The 19,156-nt window shown below is 40.4% G+C and overlaps 1 protein-coding gene across 6 annotated transcripts in view; it reads right to left on the minus strand.

The window, feature by feature from the left end:
* DENND5A (DENN domain containing 5A) overlaps positions 1-19,156 on the minus strand; it is a 110,167-nt gene that overhangs the window by 45,907 nt on the left and 45,104 nt on the right. For all 6 annotated transcript variants that reach the window (XM_037899781.2, XM_037899783.2, XM_043549917.1 and 3 more), the window contains one exon: positions 12,609-12,796. In XM_037899781.2, the coding sequence (XP_037755709.1) occupies positions 12,609-12,796 (188 nt within the window). The remainder of the gene's footprint in view (positions 1-12,608; positions 12,797-19,156) is intronic.

The following is a 19,156-nucleotide window of genomic DNA, read 5'->3' on the forward strand; positions in this document are numbered from 1 at the left end:
AGCTTTGTATCATCCGCAAACTTTATTAGCACACTCCAACTTTTTGTGCCGAGGTCAGTAATAAAAAGATTAAATAAGATTGGTCCCAAAACCGATCCTTGAGGAACTCCACTGGTAACCTCCCTCCAGCTTGACAGTTCACCTTTCAGTAGGACCCATTGTAGTCTTCCCTTTAACCAATTCCTTATCCACCTTTCAATTTTTCTATTGATCCCCATCTTATCCAATGTAACTAATAATTCCCCATGTGGCACGGTATCAAACGCCTTACTGAAATCTAGGTAAATTAGATCCACTGCGTTTCCTTTGTCTAAAAAATCTGTTACTTTCTCAAAGAAGGAGATCAGGTTGGTTTGGCACGATCTACCTTTTGTAAAGCCATGTTGTATTTTGTCCCATTTACCATTGACTTCAATGTCCTTAACTACCTTCTCCTTCAAAATTTTTTCCAAGACCTTGCATACTACAGATGTCAAACTAACAGGCCTATAGTTACCCGGATCACTTTTTTTCCCTTTCTTAAAAATAGGAACTATGTTAGCAATTCTCCAATCATACGGTACAACCCCTGAATTTACAGATTCATTACAAATTCTTGCTAATGGGCTTGCAATTTCATGTGTCAATTCCTTTAATATTCTTGGATGAAGATTATGTCCCCCCCCACCCCCCGATTTAGTCCCATTAAGCTGTTCGAGTTTTGCTTCTACCTCAGATATGGTAATATCTACCTCCATATCCTCATTCCCATTTGTCATGCTACCATTATCCCTAAGATCCTCTTTAGTCTTATTAAAGACTGAGGCAAAGTACTTGTTTAGATATTGGGCCATGCCTAGATTATCCTTGACCTCCACTCCATCCTCAGTGTTTAGCGGTCCCACTTCTTCTTTCTTTGTTTTCTTCTTATTTATATGGCTATAGAACCGTTTACTATTGGTTTTAATTCCCTTTGCAAGGTCCAACTCTACTTGACTTTTAGCCTGTCTCACTTTATCCCTACATGTTCTGACCTCAATAAAGTAGCTTTCCTTGCTGATCCCTCCCTTCTTCCACTCCCTGTATGCTTTCTGCTTTTTCTTAATCACCTCTCTGAGATGCTTGCTCATCCAGCTTGGTCTACAACTCCTGCCTATGAATTTTTTCCCCTTTCTTGGGATGCAGGCTTCCGATAGCTTCTGCAGCTTTGATTTAAAATAATCCCAGGCCTCCTCTACCTTTAGATCCATAAATTCTTCAGTCCAATCCTCTTCCCTAACTAATTTCCTTAATTTTTGAAAGTCAGCCCTTTTGAAATCAAAAACCCTAGTTGTAGATTTATTTTTGTTAATCCTTCCTTTCAGTTTGAACTGAATTAGCTCATGATCACTTGAGCCAAGATTATCCCCTACAACCATTTCTTCTATGAGGTCCTCACTACTCACCAAAACCAAATCTAAAATGGCATCCTCTCTAGTTGGTTCAGCAACTACTTGATGAAGGAATCCATCAGCTATCGCATCTAGGAAAATCTGAGCCCTATTATTATTATTACTTGCACTTGTCCTCCAGTCTATATCTGGGAAGTAAACTCTCCCATGATCACACAGTTTCCATTAGTATTTACTTTATTAAAAACATTAAAAAGGGCTCTATCCATATCCAAATTAGATCCCGGTGGTCTATAGCACACCCCAAGCACTATCCCAGGGGAGACTCTAATAGTTTTCTTCCCCAATGTAATTTTTGCCCAGACAGACTCTGTCTTATCCATTCCATCGCTTCTTATTTCATCAACCAATGAGAATGCACCTTTAGAAAGTAACAGAAATACAAATGGAAAAATTGATTAAAAATCGATGATTAAAATCAAGGCTTTTCACTTCCTGACTTCAATTGTCTTTATTTAAATCAATCCACCCTGTGTTGCAAGACTGATGCATTTGTAGGATATTTAGCAAAGTGTTGATTTTTCAATTTGTAAGGGTGTGGGAGAGAAGAGGCAGTGAGTCCATTAACTGACATTGTATCCATTTGTAGTTACTTGATTTCCCCCTTTTTTTAATTATACGTGCATTAAGAGTTGGATATGTTCTATAGAATGAAAAATTAAAAAGTGTAGAGAGGTTTTCACCATTCACTCAAAGAGCTCTGATGACCTACTCATGGGAGCATAGTCTGACTGGGTTGTGAACAACGCCAGCCTCCAGAAATTAATGCATGGGCCATCTCTTGCTTTGCTATGCACACATACACACACACGCACACACGTACTTCTAAAAGTCAAAACTAACTTTTAAAAGTTCAGTTTAAATAATGGAAAGATATTATCTGTCTTAGCAAAATTGCTGACAGGGCATCACAAAGTTAGTCTCTGCTTTCAGAGACTAAGCACACAAACGTATTTACTTTGCCATACTATTGGTTTATTTTGTCAAGTATCTTGCCTCTAGCTTCAGCCACTACCTCATGCTTCAAAAGACAGCTAAAAAAAAAAAAAAAGCTCACTCAGGGTATGTCTACATTACAATAAAAAGACCCCTGGCATGGCGACGGCTGGCTCCAAAGGATACAACATGGCAGCGTAATTTGGCCTCAGGTCCCAGAGCCCAGATTCTAGTTTCACAAGGAAGAGCGTCTCAGAGCCCAGGCTCCAGCCTGAACCCGAAAGTCTACACTGCAATTTTTAGCCCTGAAGCCCAAGCCCTATGAGCCTGAGTCAGCTAACCCAGGCTCTGAGATTCAGTGCCATGGTTTTTTTCATCATACCCAACGTTGCACCCAACTGTGCAATAAAAAGGTTCTTCCCAGCCTCCTGCAGTAATCAATCATACTATGCTCTGAAGCACTAAAATGTTATATGGTTTGAATGTTATAGTTTAATGTCCAGCCTACAGTGTAATCAAACTTTTATGGACCAAAATAAATAGGGCTTCAAGTCTATTAATCTTATGAGAGTGATGGGTAAATCAATTTTCATAGATTCATATGGTGAAATCCTAGCCTCATTAAGTAAATGGCAAAACTCATTTTAAAACCAGGAGGGACCACTGTTCTTCTATAGAATACAAGCCAAAAATCTCACTCAGTAATTCCTGCATCAAGCCTATATCTTTCCTTTCAGTTCCATTTAAAAACAGAGGAGGAAAATGCATCAATGTTTCCTAAAAGGACACTTAAAAGGCAGAGAAAATAGCTCACTCACTTAACAATTAGTAACTTCCCACCCTGTCATTATGCTGAAAGTAGAAAAAAATACTTCTATTTTGAACATTTCATACAATGTGCATATGTTACTCAGACTCCTCTCCTGTATCTACATAAAACAGAGTCAAAGCCTGTGTACAGCAGGGGATCTGTCTAGCACAGGCTCTCAAGGGAAGGGGGGAGGGGAGGTCACAAGCAGGCTTCAGAGATTTGCTTTGCCCCCTCCTATTGTGGCTAGATAGGAAGAAGGTCCAAAAAAAATGCTTCTGTGGCAACATGGGGTTACAGTATGAAGAAAGTTCAGAAGGAGTAGTCTGAAGCATTTTTAAGGCACCTCTCACCTTGGTATCCAAGGCCTCTATCCTGCAAAAACTCATGTGCTTAGCCTTATGCACTCAAGTCAATGGAACTAAGCACATGCATAGCAGATGCAAGATCAGGCCACTTACACCCAGGTGTCTCTGCATAGACATGAGAGAGACTGAATATGTTTACAACACAAGGGAAGCCATTTAAAAGGCTAACTGCAATGGTATGACTGAGGGCAGAACTTGGCCCCATAAAGGTTGTCTTGCCTAGAGAACATTTTTATGGGTTCTATGCTTCAAGGAAAGTTTCTCTTCCATTCCTGCAAGTATCCATGATGACCATTTACACTGATTCACAGTGCTGCTGCTCTTTATGCCAAATAAGAATCTGCAGGGGAAAATTACTGGTGGCAGCAGCTTGAAGAAATTAACTCTGCAAATGGCTGTCTTAAAGCTGAGAGGTAGGAATGACTTTAAATTGGTCATCATCACAACCTAATCAGGGTCCTAAATGAATGTGCAGCATCCTCAAGAAATCATCCGATCAATGAATAGGAAAAACACACAAAGCAGCCATTAGCATTCAAAGTAACGCTCTTGGTCAAGATGATCTAATGTGTTGGAATTCAGAGAAACAAAGGGCTTTGTTTTGGAACGGTAAAACAAAAACAAAAAACAAAACAAGGCCCTTGTTAAGATCCAGTTTGAGAAGTGAGATTTTTGCAATGGTTGGGATTAAATGCTGATGGACACAAGCATTACACCGGCGGCGGAGGGAGAAGCTTTGGCCTAAGGCACAACTTCACCTTCAAATGTGAAAATGTCATCTTCTTTTCCGCATTCTGACATGACCAGAAAAGAAAACGACATCTGCCCAAGATCACAGGGACCACCACATCATTCCAAACAAGTGTTTTAGCAAACACTACTTGTGTTTGACTCTCCCAGCACTTACGGAACAGCCCTGCTCAACCTCATCAGAAATTTCAAAATGATTACTATTTGAATGGCCACTGTGCTTTTCCACCCTGCATTTCTTTTCACAGAAAGAAATGAAATATACAAATTAAGCCTGTACTATGAAATGCCCCAGATAAACTGTTGCAATATTCTCACAATTTAGCTGAACAAGCAAATTACTTTAAAAGATAAAGTAAAGGAAACACAGAAAACATTCAGATGCTTTTGCATGCTAGGTTTTTATGATTTGCTTGTGTAGCCAGCACTCTGATCTACATTACTGATAAACAAACCACACTCTTAGCACTAACATTAAAAATATTTACGGTAAACTGGATTGTCCTTCCCTCCACTTCAATTTTTAGAAGCGTCTTCCTGTACAGCCCCTCCCCTTTCCTTCTCTGGTTTCCTTAGAGGCCTGTGATGCAACCACTAGCCCCATGCCCCCACCATGGGCACAATCCTGCAAAATGCTGAGCACTCTGTCTCCAATAAAGCAAAATATTTAAGCACATGTGCTCAGCTTTATGCAACTGCATAGCACTATTGGCACTTTGCTGGTCTAAGCCCCATACACACAGCTTCAAAGCCTTAATTCCTTTTATTTGATTTTGCTGAATTCAGGCTCTTTCAAGGCCCTATGGAACTTGAATGAATTTCGCCCTCTGCAGCTGACTTTCCAATGTACCCAAGGCCTTGTCTACACACCAGTTGTGTACTACTGAAACTACTGTAGTTAGGACTGTGATTTTCTAACTAAAATAGTTAAACCAGTACAAGTTCTAGAGTGGGCACATTTATACTGGCATCTCTGTACGAGAATAGCTATATTGGAACAAAGCTGGGGGCTATACTGCTTTAACTATACCAATATAATCCTCAAGGTCTGTCTCCTGTAGACTTAACTCAAGCTAACTGCCAATTAACTTGAGTTAGCCAATATGTTTGTAAACACTAGTCTGGACACTCCACAAACATTTGTTCCAGCCTGGACACAGAAGTGTTGAAAACAATTGAAATCTAGAGTTAAACCTCCAGTGTAGACATTCCTACTGTGTTTACAATAGCAAGATTCTATTCTTAAATGTCCTCCATTTGAAAACCACTGACTAGCTAGTTCTTAAAACTCAGTTCTCTTCCATTGTCTAAATTAGGTACTTCATATTTCTTACCTGAACACTCTCTTTCTTTGGGTAAAAGAGTTAGAGATAAAAGGCTCAGTCTTGTAATTCCACAAACTGTGTGTCAAAATCTGTTTTTCGTGATCAACTCAAAAAACAATGAATTGATGAATGGGTAAGACGCCTCTTGACTCACACATGGTGTAAGACAAATTTTGATTTCTACTCTCAAAAGTCAAGGAAAGGCAGGATTTGGAAATAAGCTCCTATATGTAATTATTCTGATCTCTGTACAATATGAAAAGTGTTCCAAACTTTGAGCTAACCGATGATGCTACACCACTGCTTTTGTTACTGGTATTAATAGTTTGCTTTTGCCGCAATACAACAATTAGGACCTACAAGGCTTTTTGTACTGCTGCATGGTGCCATTTTTTAGTTGCTTTACGTTTCCACTGTTGTATGAACTGAAAAGCAGAAGATTTTTTTATTTTATTTGTTTTAAAACTGAACATATTGGACAGTATATGTTCACAGTAAAGCATAGTTTTGATATCAGCCTGCAGCTGCATTTCCAAATATATTAAAGCTGACTGCTGGTATTACTGGTACCAAAAATACTGATAACAGATACCGATCTTTGTGATTGCACTAATAGAATCCATGGCAAAAAACTCTCACCTGCTGTGCCAAACAGAAAATGACAACACGTTTTAAAAATAGGCGAGAAACTCCAAAATAAATGATCATATTAAGCTGCATGAACATTTTCTTAGCCCTGGTCTACACTACGAGTTTAAGTCGAATTTAGCAGCGTTAGGTCGATTTAACCCTGCACCCGTCCACATGATGAAGCTATTTTTGTCGACTTAAAGGGCTCAAAATCGATTTTGGTACTCCTCCCCAACAAGGGGATTAGCGCTAAAATCGACATCACTGGGTAGAATTTGGGGTAGTGTGGACGCAATTCAACGGTATTGGCCTCTGGGAGCTATCCCAGAGTGCTCCATTGTGACCACTCTGGACAGCACTTTCAACTCAGATGCACTACTCAGGTACACAGGAAAAGCCCCGGGAGCTTTTGAATTTCATTTCCTGTTTGGCCAGCATGGTGAGCTCATCAGCACAGGTGACCATGCAGTCCCCCGAAAGCAGGGGGAACTGGATCTGATCGCTGTATGGGGAGATGAACCCGTGCTATCAGAACTCCGTTCCAAAAGACGTAATGCCAATATATATGCCAAAATCTCCAAGGGCAAATGTGAGGTGTTTACAATGCTCACAACTGCAGCGGTGAATGGAGCGGGCTCCCGCTTGCAGTGCTATGGCATATGGGCGGGCAATCCAGGAAAAAGGGCGAGAAATTATTGTCTGCCATTGCTTTCACGGAGGGAGGGAGCGAGGGAATGGTCACTGATGACATGTACCCAAAACCACTGGCGGTTTCCTTGTCTGTTATCTCAATTTTTTTTAATTAATAAAGAATGCACGGTTTCAAAACAATAGTTACTTGATTTTGAAGGGGGGAGGGTGGTTGGCTTACAGGGAATTAAAATCAACAAAGGGGGCGGGTTTGCATCAAGAAGAAACGCACAACTGTCACACCGTAGCCTGGCCAGTCATGAAACTAGTTTTCAAAGTCTTTTGTGATACTCAGTGTGCCTTGCTGTGCTCTTCTAATCAGTGTCTGGCTGCTCAAAATCGGACGCCAGGCAATTTGCCTCAACCTCCCACCCTGCCATAAATGTCCCCCCCCTTACTCTCACAGATATTATGAAGCACACAGCAAGCAGCAATAACAATGGGAATGCTGGTTGCGCTGGGGTCTGACCAACAACGCCAGCGAGCTTTTACACGTCCAAAGGCACATTCTACCACCATTCTGCACTTGCTCAGCCTATAGTTGAACTGCTCCTTACTACTGTCCAGGCTTCATGAGCCATGGGAGCAAGGAGTAGGCTGGGGTAGGTGAAACTGCACGGTGCTGCCGGCTGGGAGAGCAGCCTGAGGCAGAAACCTCCAGCTCGCAGGAGATCAGGATAGCAGAGTTGCAGCAGAAGCGGTGGAGCGAGCAAAACACCATTGATGAGGACGGCTAGCAGCCCTACTGCACCATCTGCTGCAGAGTTGCAGCGGATGCAGTGGAGCCGTTCACCATTGATGCGAAGGCGCCCAGGAGCTGCTGCTGTGTGGCCAAGGCAAAAAAGCAGGAGCCCTGGAGCTGTTTCCTGTGGAATGAGCGCCTGCAAGACTTCTTCACCAGTGACAAAGGACAGGAATATGATGCACCTAAAATCTAAAAAGGCCTGCACATTTCCCAGAGTCACTACCCTTGATAACAGAATGTCAATGATTGCATTGGCTACTTGAATCACAGCAGCCCTCACAGTAGACTTGCCCACAACAGCAGTGGTGACGGTGAGCTGAGTGGGCTCCCGCTTGCAGTGCTATGGCATCTGTGCGGTTAACCCAGGAAAAAAAGCCACAAAACGATTGTCTGCCGTTGCTTTCATGGAGGGAGGGAGAGAGGGAGGAGCGACTGACAACATGTACCCAAAACCACCCGCGACAATGTTTTTGGCCCATCAGGCATTGGGAGCTCAACCCAGAATTCCAATGGGCAATGGAGACTGCGGGAACTGTGGGATAGCTACCCACAGTGCACCGCTCCGAAAGTCTATGCTAGCCACGGTACTGTGGACGCACTCCGCCGACTTAATGCACTTAGTGGGGACGCACGCAATCGACTGTATAAAACCGCTTCTGAAAAATCGACTTCTATAAAATCGACCTAATTTCATAGTGTAGACATACCCTTAGTATGGATCTCTTTTTCTTCTCAATTTCGGCTCTTGGGCAGGCACATGTATTCATACAGAATAAGGTTGCTCTGTAGATCTACCTTAGCAGAGCTCCAAATTCACTCACATACATGGGTAGCTCTTTCCCCAGTTTGGGGCACATCAAAAGTACATTGTACCCAAAGACCAAGGTTTGCTTTTCTATGTAGCGTTCATCCATAACAAGTGGGAGAGGACACAGATGCATGTTATTGAGCTCTGCAGGCCCACTTGAGTATAGCTTGGTTTACTTTCCCCCAACTCAGATTATCTGTTGTATATTTGTACCACAGAAGTTTGCAGTACCTTTAGAATACTCCTGGTAATTCAGGAAAAACCCAAACAAGCTCCAAAACAAGTCTCAAAATAAAAAGCCTTCTTGCAAATTACAGAAGTTAGATTCCATACATGGAGCATCACAGCCAATCCTAGATGGGGAGCAACCCTGTAAGACCTAAAGTGTGAAATCACCAGAGGTGAGCACTAGATCTAGTACATTAGAAAAACATGTGATGTAAAAAACTCACGATAGTATTGAAAGTAACGCAGAAAATATTTCCAGTCAATTACTTGGAGTAGCCACTCATGTTACAAACCTTGACCATAAAGCCACAGGGCAGGACAGCTGGAAACAAAGCTTTTCCAAAATAAGAGGAAACAGTCAGAGAACAAAATAAGAAGCTCCAATTTATGGTTCGCTGGGGGGAGAGGGAAATGGAGAACATGGAGGAAGGAAGTTGCAAAAATATTTAAGGCTAAAGTGTTTTGGCACCTCAGCTTCCCTCCTATCTGCCAGCAGTTTACCTTCAAGAAAAATCTATTTCCTCTTTTAAACCTGAGAACATTTTGATTGCAGACAGAGCAGTTAAAAATACAACTGTAAAGGCAGCCAAACACTCAGCTGGATCCTGAATATCAAAAATCCTATAAATATCCACATGGTACTGCCTCACAGCTAAACAGGAGAAGACGTGAGGAAACCTGCCATACTTTGGGACTGACTGCAGCTTTTCTTAATTTGGAAAAAATATTTTTGGAATGTGGAGACCACACTTACTTGTTCCAGTCATCCGATGAGGCATAACTTCCTTTCTGCTAAGAAAATATTAGCTAACTAGTGAAGCAGTAGAGGCAAAGTGATAAAACTCAGTTCAGATTCAGTCTATCTGTACTTCCACAGTGGGACTTCTCAGAATGAAGTACTGTCCATTCATTGGGTGTAAGAGTGAACAAGAATTTGAACCATTTAAGCTTCAGAGGAGCCAGGTTTTAGTCCAGGCTATTCCAAACTCTGGTTTAATTACATTGGAACACCCCTTTCAACACTACATTTTCCTCAGAAGATTCTGTTTTATCTATGAGCTGCTATAGAAAACCAACTTTTAATTCTGCAAAAGTTATTTGTAACAAAACTTCCCAAATGTAGGTGCTAGAGGGATTACTTTGAGCATATGGGGAGTGGATATATTCCTATTTAGGCCTTTTAGGAATATTGAGAAAGCCCTTCAGAAAGCCATTTACTTGTCAAACAGTTTAGATTCAAAATGTGAAATTAAAAATTATTAACGTTAAGTTGTTGGGAAATTTTCTCCAGATTCTAAAGACAGGCTCTCCTCCTCTATTGTGAAGGGACTATATTTTTTTCACCTGTTATGGATCACTGACTTTTAGGTTACTGTATAAATAAAAAGTCCATGTACTAATAAAGAATATATATTACTAATACACATATGCAGACTCACACATTCATTTCACTCCAGCTGGCAGCTAAAAAAAAACTAAAAGAAAAAAAAAATCAATATTAGCTATATTAATTGGGCCCAACAAAACCAAGAGCAACATCTGCTAGCAGAAGTAAGCTGAAGTAATTGACCATTCTCAAAGTTCTGCATGTTCCTGCTGGTGTATTAATGATGCTGGTGCATAAACAAGGAGTAAACAAAAATAGACAGATCAATATAGGCTTAGCTGTATTAGAAAAAAACACAAATCACTCAATGTTTATTAAAAAGAATGTGACAGTATCTGAAGGGAAAGATTTAACTTTTCAGTTCCTAAGACAAACAACTGAAAATAAACTATTATAAACACTAGTTGACATATGGATTTGAATAAAAATAACAAAGGGTTGGCATGGTGACTGAAGTGGAGATTTACAGAAGAATCGCCCCTCGAATATCAAGAGGCCTTTTTAGGAAGTTTTCTATGTCAAGCTGTGTTTCTGCACTGCTGGATAATGAAAAGCATGTATTTTTCTGCCAAATTCTTGCTGATTTCTCTTTTATCGTGTTGAAAAAACGTAAGTTAAAATGAAAACAAAAAGAGGCAGCTAGATGTCCATAAACTCGTGGCCCTTTTCTTTGTTCATCATTAATATTCCATAACCAGTGTTTTCCTATTCCCTACTCAGCTAGTGTTGAGGATGGATTTGTCCTGCCTACACTAGCATTTAAACACCAGTTGGATCATAGTGTCCAAGTTGCACTTCACAGGTATTAATTCTGAAAGCAACAGTCTACTGAAAAAGGCTAGATGCCTCTATCACTAAAGAAAATATTGATGGTCATTGTTAGCAAAAGGGTAAAGAAATCGTACGAATAAAAGAACAAAATGTTCTTGCATCAATAGATGCATTTAGGCCCTGTCACAGGGTCTGCACAGGCTTCCACCTCCTCGTGCCTGTGCCCTGTGTTGGCCAGCCAAATAAAGAGTCCCAACGCCTTCTTTGGTGCTTCACCCTTGTGTCTTTATTTACAGTGCAACCGTGTAGTCCCTTTTATTCCCCCAACAGCTTCCCAATTCAGACCCTTCCCAGGGTCTCCTGGCCCATACGGCTCCTTGCCTTTGGTGAGGAGACAGAGCTGTAAGCCTCCTACCTCCTCCTAGGCTAGCCTCCTGACTGAGCTTTCTCCGGGGCTTTTATAGCCCTTCCCTTCCTCAGCCCAGCTGCCACTACTTAGCTCAAGTCGTTGCTGTGAGCGGGCCCTGGTTAGGGCTTGCAGCCGGGCTCTCTGCTGACTGCCTGGGCTCCTGCACCTGGCTTCCCTACCAGAAAGCAGGGCATAGCCAGCATTTTGGCAGGGCATTCAAGGGGTTTTACCCCTGCCCTGCCACAAGGCCTTTTTCCAAAATCAGTTCATCCAAACCAGGATGATTTAAGAAGACATTTAGACACTTTCATTAATGCTGGAAAGTCTCTATTTTACTGTAACGTGCTCTCGCGTGCCAATATGTTCAGACTTCCATCCTGCTCTCATATGACTAATATATGGAAGCAATATGGATGGCCAAACGCTTTCTGGACACCTCCTTGCATGTAGTTTTAGGGTTCAAAACTCCCACTACTTTTGAGAATGAATTATATGGCACTAATTGATTAAAATATGATCCAATATGCAACACGGCTCCCAAGCTGGAGCAGACATCGGCCAGGCTGGTGCTCTCCCACAACTCAGAGGTGGAGATCCCCTTGAGGATTTTGGAATTGAACAGCATGGGAAGGTACCTGCTGTATGTTAAGTTCAAGTCTACCAGGAGTGGAGCTCTGCTCCTATTTGGTTTAGCCTCAGGATGACAGCTACCTGCTCCTGCAGCCATTCCCCTGTGCTGTCTCAGACAGTGTTTAAGGCCATCCTGTCACTGCACACCCTGATTTCTACAGCCAGCCATGCCACCCTTTCCTGTTGAGCTTGTAAGCTGGTGGTAGGTGGGTAAAGGGGACAAAATAAATGTAATGCAGCCATTTGTGCGGCCCCAAATCCATATTTAGACTGTCATCTCCTTTGGGTAGGGATCATCTTTTTTGTTCTGTGACTGTATAGTGTCTACCACAAAATTACTGTCAACTAGCAACAAATAAACATGGACTTTTCTGTAGGTCAAAATGTATTTTTTCTTCAAGTACCTTTACTGCATTAATACACTATAGCTGGTAGATTACAAGGTTTAACTTTACTACAGAAGAAAGTTCCCAAAACAGTGAGTTTTATTTCTCTCTTTCATTGGAATGGATTTTATCTGATATCCCCAATGAAATCCATCAGGTCAATGCAAATAGGAATGCCCATAATGTGTGTTTCCACCTTACACTCCCTATTACAGATTTCATTGTTCACTCAGTTTCTCTCTCACTTCTACCAAAATAACCTAGTAGCCCTGTAAAATATCTATCAATCCAGCCACGCTTCTCTCACCTCTTGAGGCAGTTCCAGCTTAGACCTGTCATCCAGTCCATTGGAGTGCAAGCCCATCAAATAAGGGACAGGGGCATCTAGGAAATGAAGGAGAGAGGCTGGCAGGATGGGAACATATACGTGCTGCCATTGGAATGGAAACATTAGAGCTGTGATGGTCTCTGCCACAGTCATCAATCTCTGGTAATCTAAAAGTCAAACAATAAAGAAAGATGTTTGTGAAAGAAATACACTTAAACTCAAGGCAACAAATTGATGGGATGCTATATAGTTTGAATTAGAAAGTCCAAGTGTAACAGTTTGTCTAAAAGGTGACACATAGAGCCCACAGTGTATTATCTACACTAGTGATACTCAGCCCTCAGTGGTTCAGGGGTTAAATTCATTATTTCCTTCTCTATGTATAAATGTGTGTGTGTGCATGTGTGTGTATTCTATATATACAATTCTCACAGCAAAATAACTGACCAAGTATTCTGCAATTGGTTAATAACAGAGTAAAAGCATCCTGTTTGATTAATAACTTAAGATTGGTTAATAAATAAATCACATGGTGATTGTATATCATGTGAGACGCAGGAGGCACATTAAAGAGCCACTTGCAGCTCCTGAGTCTCAGTCTGAGTATCACTGATCTACACAAGTTCTTATGCTAATGCACAGATTCTTCTGTACCTCAGTGCATTCTGCAGATACGAGTTCAACATAGTGGATTAAGAAAGGGCTTAACACAAAAATGTTGGTCCTGCTAAAAGTCATACAGCAATGAGAAAAGCTGGTCCTGGCATTCATCTCATCACTCTCTGCTATTGAAACCAAAATGGCAGATAGCAGGGCACCACTTTGAGCACGGAAGTAGTTTTACTGCAGGATAAGATACCAGTATTTCCAGTCTAATTCCCACCTGCTGTGGGTCTATAACTTCACTATAAAAGCTAGCACCAGGCTGAAACCCAACATACTTGGTATCTCTGCAACAACTTTCTTTTTTTAAATGTGTTTATTAAAAACTGCTGCAATCCATTTTGCACAGCAAGAAGCACAACATTGATGGTGAACAAATAATTGGGTCAGAGATCAGGAACAGCTTCATTTGAATTTGCAACTGATTATTATATAGCACTAGTTCTTGCCAGAAGTTTAAGTTAAACATTCAGGGCTGAGAGATTTTTAAAAGGTGATTAACCACACATGTCCAGTATGCTGCTGTTAACAGCTATTTCTAAAGGATTTTTTACTATACAGTTATTAAGCATTCATACTACAAAACTGTGCCAAAGCAAATACTTTTTACGGAAGAGATTTTAATCATTCCTAATAGCTCTGAAACCCTTACACAACTGATTAGGTATTAGCAATGGAAGAATCTCAAAAGGTCCAGTGGTTCAATGCAGATAAGCATCAGAAAGTTCAGATGGTTTAGCTGATCTGTCTAAACTTCTTGCTCTATAAACTGGGCTGGCAAAGACTGCACCAACAAGCTTTCAAGACTTAAGATAATCCTCACTTCCAGTCAAGCTGGAAACAAAGAATAGTCTTCTCAAGACACCTCAGCAATGTCTGATTCTAGCCAGAAGCTGCATTTTAAAAAATGAATAATGAGGAAAGGAGGAAAAAATAGTTCTCTCTTCCCCCCAACCTCAGAGAAGAGGTTTTTCTTCTTCTCAATCTGTTTACAAAACCTAGTAAATATAAATTTTGAAATGCATCTGAATACACAGCCCATCATTATGGTTTCAAAAATTGCTACACACTGTGTCAAGTCTCGTTATGTTGAGGAAGGAACTGGCAAAAGGGAGAGAGTAAGAATCTTTTTTTTTTTTTTTTTTTAAGACACTGAGTGTCCATAAATTCAAGGTTTCAGAGTAGCAGCAGTGTTAGTCTGTATTCGCAAAAAGAAAAGGAGGACTAGTGGCACCTTAGAGACTAACAAATTTATTTGAGCATAAGCTTTCATGAGCTACAGCTCACTTCATCGGATGCATTCAAAGTTATGGCTGCAATTCCATCCTTATCAGCCCTACTCAATGTTCAAACTGCAGAATATAAAGCTGCTTAAAGACCAATGTGATTCCTAAGCAAAACTTGTGATGTATGTTAAGGACAAAGTTGCTGACTTAACTGTGCATTCCATGATTACAAGGGAAATGTAATGCATTTTTTACTATCTTAGATACGGATTCTGCAACTTCTGTCTGGGTACTGGGGTCTATCTGCCTGCACAAAGTTACTTGCAGATCTTTGCCTTAATCAAACCCTCACTGCAAGGGAGGGTGACAAATAGGTAGTGACCAAGAGATGGGCGGGGAGAGGGTTTGGAAAAAAAAACCCCAAAACCCCCACTTCATTCTACCATTTAATGTTTTGCATTTTAAAGGGAATTTTTAAAAGCAGCCAGGCACATATATACTGAAGAGTCCAGCAGTTGCAGAGAGGGAATGTTAATCTGAAAGAACAAGTCTCAAATTAAAAACATTGATTTCCTAATATACAAAATAATGAGTCTATAAAAAAAATCTTGCTGCTTAATTAAGTGGGTTTTCTCTCTATTACATAATGCTTAGCATTTGCCTTCCCAATTATTCTAACTATGGAGACACACCAGTATCTCCATAGTTAATATTTTTATTTTAACACACATTTTTATTTTAACACAGCTGTCTAGATACGTGGGGATGCAGTCACCTTTCATCCTGGATAGTCAAGCTATTCCTAGCTACTTAAACTGTGGTACTGTTCATATCTTCAAGTAACTGCAGCCACATGCTCCAGGCTTCATTAAGTTAGAGCTACCTCCAAAAAATATTGGATTTAAGAAGCCTGCAACCAGAGATCAAGTTGTGAGGATCACAACTGATATATCTTGCAGGTGTGCTGACTGCATAATTAAAATTGTTCTGTAACCCTAACTGTACATTTTCACATTTTCCAAAATGTATGGCTTTTTAAAAGATTGTTATTTCCTGACTTTCCAGGGTGAAATTCAGTCTTCAGTGACTTCAGTAGAGTTGCACACACTTATGCAAGGCTGAATTTGGCCTACCATATTTGTTTAACAAATGCAATATTTTGTGCATCTCTTTTCATCCCATAAATAACTGATCTTTTTTACATGTCTTCAATATTTTTATCTGGAAACTGATATATTATTCCTATAAATAGTAATCCACACTGAGCTGCCAGAGAACAGAAACTCCAATCTACATCTGTTTCATATTATTTTTACATCTTTCCCCTTTGATCTCTAAATTTAATTAAGAGGATGTTTAAATCAACCCTGCTAGTATATCTTCCACACTTGGCTCTGCTTTCCCATAGCCTGACTGACAGATGCATTGTGGAAAAGCCCTAACCCGAAGGTATTACTTTTGTATTGTTTTTACTTTATTTACTGTTTAGTGGACTAAACTATTTATAGGACTTGCATGTAACCAAAAACCCATTTACCTTTGTTAATTATTTCTGTTTATCAATTATGCCAGAAGATGAAAAAGAAGAGGTTTAGATAGACTAAAGTTGGTCTAAAAAAATTGAGTGAGAGGGGAAAAAATCTCTGCCATATTCCACATCATATGTGCAGTGATTCATAAATATGTATTTGGTACGCTTTCTGCATAAGTGGCATGTAGCTTATTAATTCACTCAACCAGATACATAAAAAATACATTTGTGGAAGAGGGAAGTATTTGACGATTTGCATGACTTCCCGTCACCTTCCTCCATTTTTTGGTGAAAAGTTTCCAAAGAGCACACACCAAATGAAGAAAAATCCAGAATACCAAGCACACTCACAGTACTAAACAAAAAGTTGTGGAAAGGCCTTGCTACACAGAGATTTTTATTGCACCAGTGTAGCACATCCTAGCATAGATGCACTGCACTGCGTAAAAAAGAAGTGATTGGCACTGATGTAGCTTATCCTTACTTAAAAACTTGAGTAAGTTGTGCTGGCACAACTCAGTCATTATGCCAGTGAAACACATCTACACTGAGGAGTTTCACTAGTGCAGCAACACTGGCAGAAAAACACTCAACATATAAGGTCTGAGAGCAACATTTCCCAAATTTTTGAAAGCTCAAAGCCCGTCTTGAGGAAAATGAAACCATTGCCCTGCCCACCCCACAACCTTCCCAAGTGTTGTTAAAGACTTACCATGGTTTAAGAATTGTATTTTAAAATGCATCCTTAACTTTTCATTCCCTACATCTTGATACTATATTTCCTTTCCTTTCTTACAGGCATAAATGAGCACTGAAATAATTAGTGATGACATTAAAATAGCCCTGGCATCTAAGTTAACATTCCTGGAGATGAATGAGGCAATTCACACCTCAGATCTATTGTTTCAGGATCTCTGCAAACTCAAGTAGATACCTCTGCATCAGCTACACTTGCTTCGTATTTTTACAGTCTTATACACAACCATAACTAGAGACCTTAAAAAAAGACTGAAGAACAACTAAGAAGTCTGTCCATATCCCTCAACTAGCCATTCATGCTCCCCGCCATTGAAACATACCCCACACTTTTGAAAATGCTGCCTTAGAGTAGAGTAACAACACTTCTCTGGGAAACAGCTGGTGCATGCTGCATATGGGAATCTAGCTATTTTACTGAAATGAAAAAAAAAAAAAACTTCCTTTTCTTTGCTAATGTAGACACTTGTAAGTGGAACTGCAATAACTCCACAACCCATAGAACGTCACCTCCAGGACAAAGCATGACACTACATGAGACTCCATCATCATCAATTTATCAAAAATACCCCAACAGGAGCCGAATTATCTCTACTCTCCAAGGGACTGAACTTCTGCCACACCACAGAGCACAAGATCATACTAACATGGGGAAAACTCTTTTGGCAACTCTACTTCAAAAAAATTATTTCACAACAATGACACCACCCCCCACAACTACCATGTCCCCAGCAACAGGCATAAGAAAAAAGAATTATCTGACTGGACACTCCACAGCAGATGACGACATCTTGATTATTATACTGATTGCTTCAGAAAAAAATGGACTTGAAATCCCTAAACATCACATCCACCAAAATCTTTCCACTGCTGAGAGGACACCTATGTGGTCTCTGATATCCAATCACCCGATAACCATCAAACCAGCAGACAAAGGGGATGCCATCATAGTTCTCAACCATGATGACTACATCAACAAGGCCAGCCAACTTACACCTAATATAAAGAACTCAAAGAGCATCCCATGCCACAATTCACTCAGGAATTTAAGGATATCATCAAATCTTTCCCCAAGCAACTCCAAGAGAAACTTAAAACCTCATCTCCCACAAACCAACCCCAGGGTGAAGTCAGACAATCACTCCAGTCTCTCTCCCAGAAAAATGATGAGACATGAAAACCTCATGTCACCTGTGGGCAAACGCTTTACAGCACTCCATACCTGACCTCTTAGTCCTCATCTTCAAAGAAAACTTGCACAACACCTTTTAAAGACGAGCCTGTGAGCTTAAATTCCTAACTTTGCTGGACACTAAAAATGCTGGTCTCAAAGACATGGTATTTATGGCTTATTACAATAATCTGTAACTAATCCCCCTTTTTTGTCCTATGACTGCAGACACGTTAAAAAGCCACTTCACCTTTAATGGTCTCCTAGAAAGTGTTAACTACCTATGCTAAACAATCTGTTCCACCTTGCATTTAGCTGTGACATACTGAATACCTTTCCCAGACCTGAAGAAGAACTCTGCATACCTCAAAAGCTTATCTTGCATTAACAGAAGATGGTCCAATAAAAGATACTAACTCACCCACCTTGTCATTTTTTTAAAAAGTCATTTCTAGGCCTCATCTGAACAGTAGTGTTGGACAAACCTTTTTCAATAGTTACTGATTATTTTTGACTCAAGCTAAGAATTTACTGACAATATCTGAGGAAAAAATAACTGCTCCAGTCATTGAATAAAAATATATCTTCTAACAAACATGAATTGAGGCAACAATTATCAACAAATACAAGGGTGTTGTTATTTTGTATTTAAGAACATAAGAATGGCCATACTGGGTCAGACCAAAGGTCCCTCTAGCCCAGTATCCTGTCTTCTGATGGTGGCCAATGCCAGGTGCCTCAGAAGGAATGAACAGAACAGGTAATCATCAAGTGATTCATCCCGTCACCCATTCCCAGCTTCTGGCAAACAGAAAAAGCAAGCATTCGGACTTAAAAAACTAACTTGTTATATTTTTTGATCACTGAATGCTTTTATACATTAAAGGTTTGTCTACATGACGATGATAAATCAGATTAGTTTGTTTGCCCTATGTGCAGCCATTTAACTATATCAAACAGAAGTGCATCCACACTGTTTTGTAATGCCAGCTAGCAGGTAGTTTCCTTGTTACTCATAGCATCCACATGGCTCTGCGCTTTTTCAAATCAAGTACACAGCATTCTGGGCAGATCTCATGGTGCAATGTTCTACCACTCAGCTCTGTGGTCTACTTTTTCTTGCAGTGCATTGGGCAGAGATGCATACTGGAACCTACAGGAATTTTGGGATGTGGAGTCT

Source organism: Chelonia mydas, chromosome 6 (genome assembly GCF_015237465.2).
Source record: "Chelonia mydas isolate rCheMyd1 chromosome 6, rCheMyd1.pri.v2, whole genome shotgun sequence".
In the NCBI taxonomy this organism is placed as follows: domain Eukaryota; kingdom Metazoa; phylum Chordata; order Testudines; family Cheloniidae; genus Chelonia; species Chelonia mydas.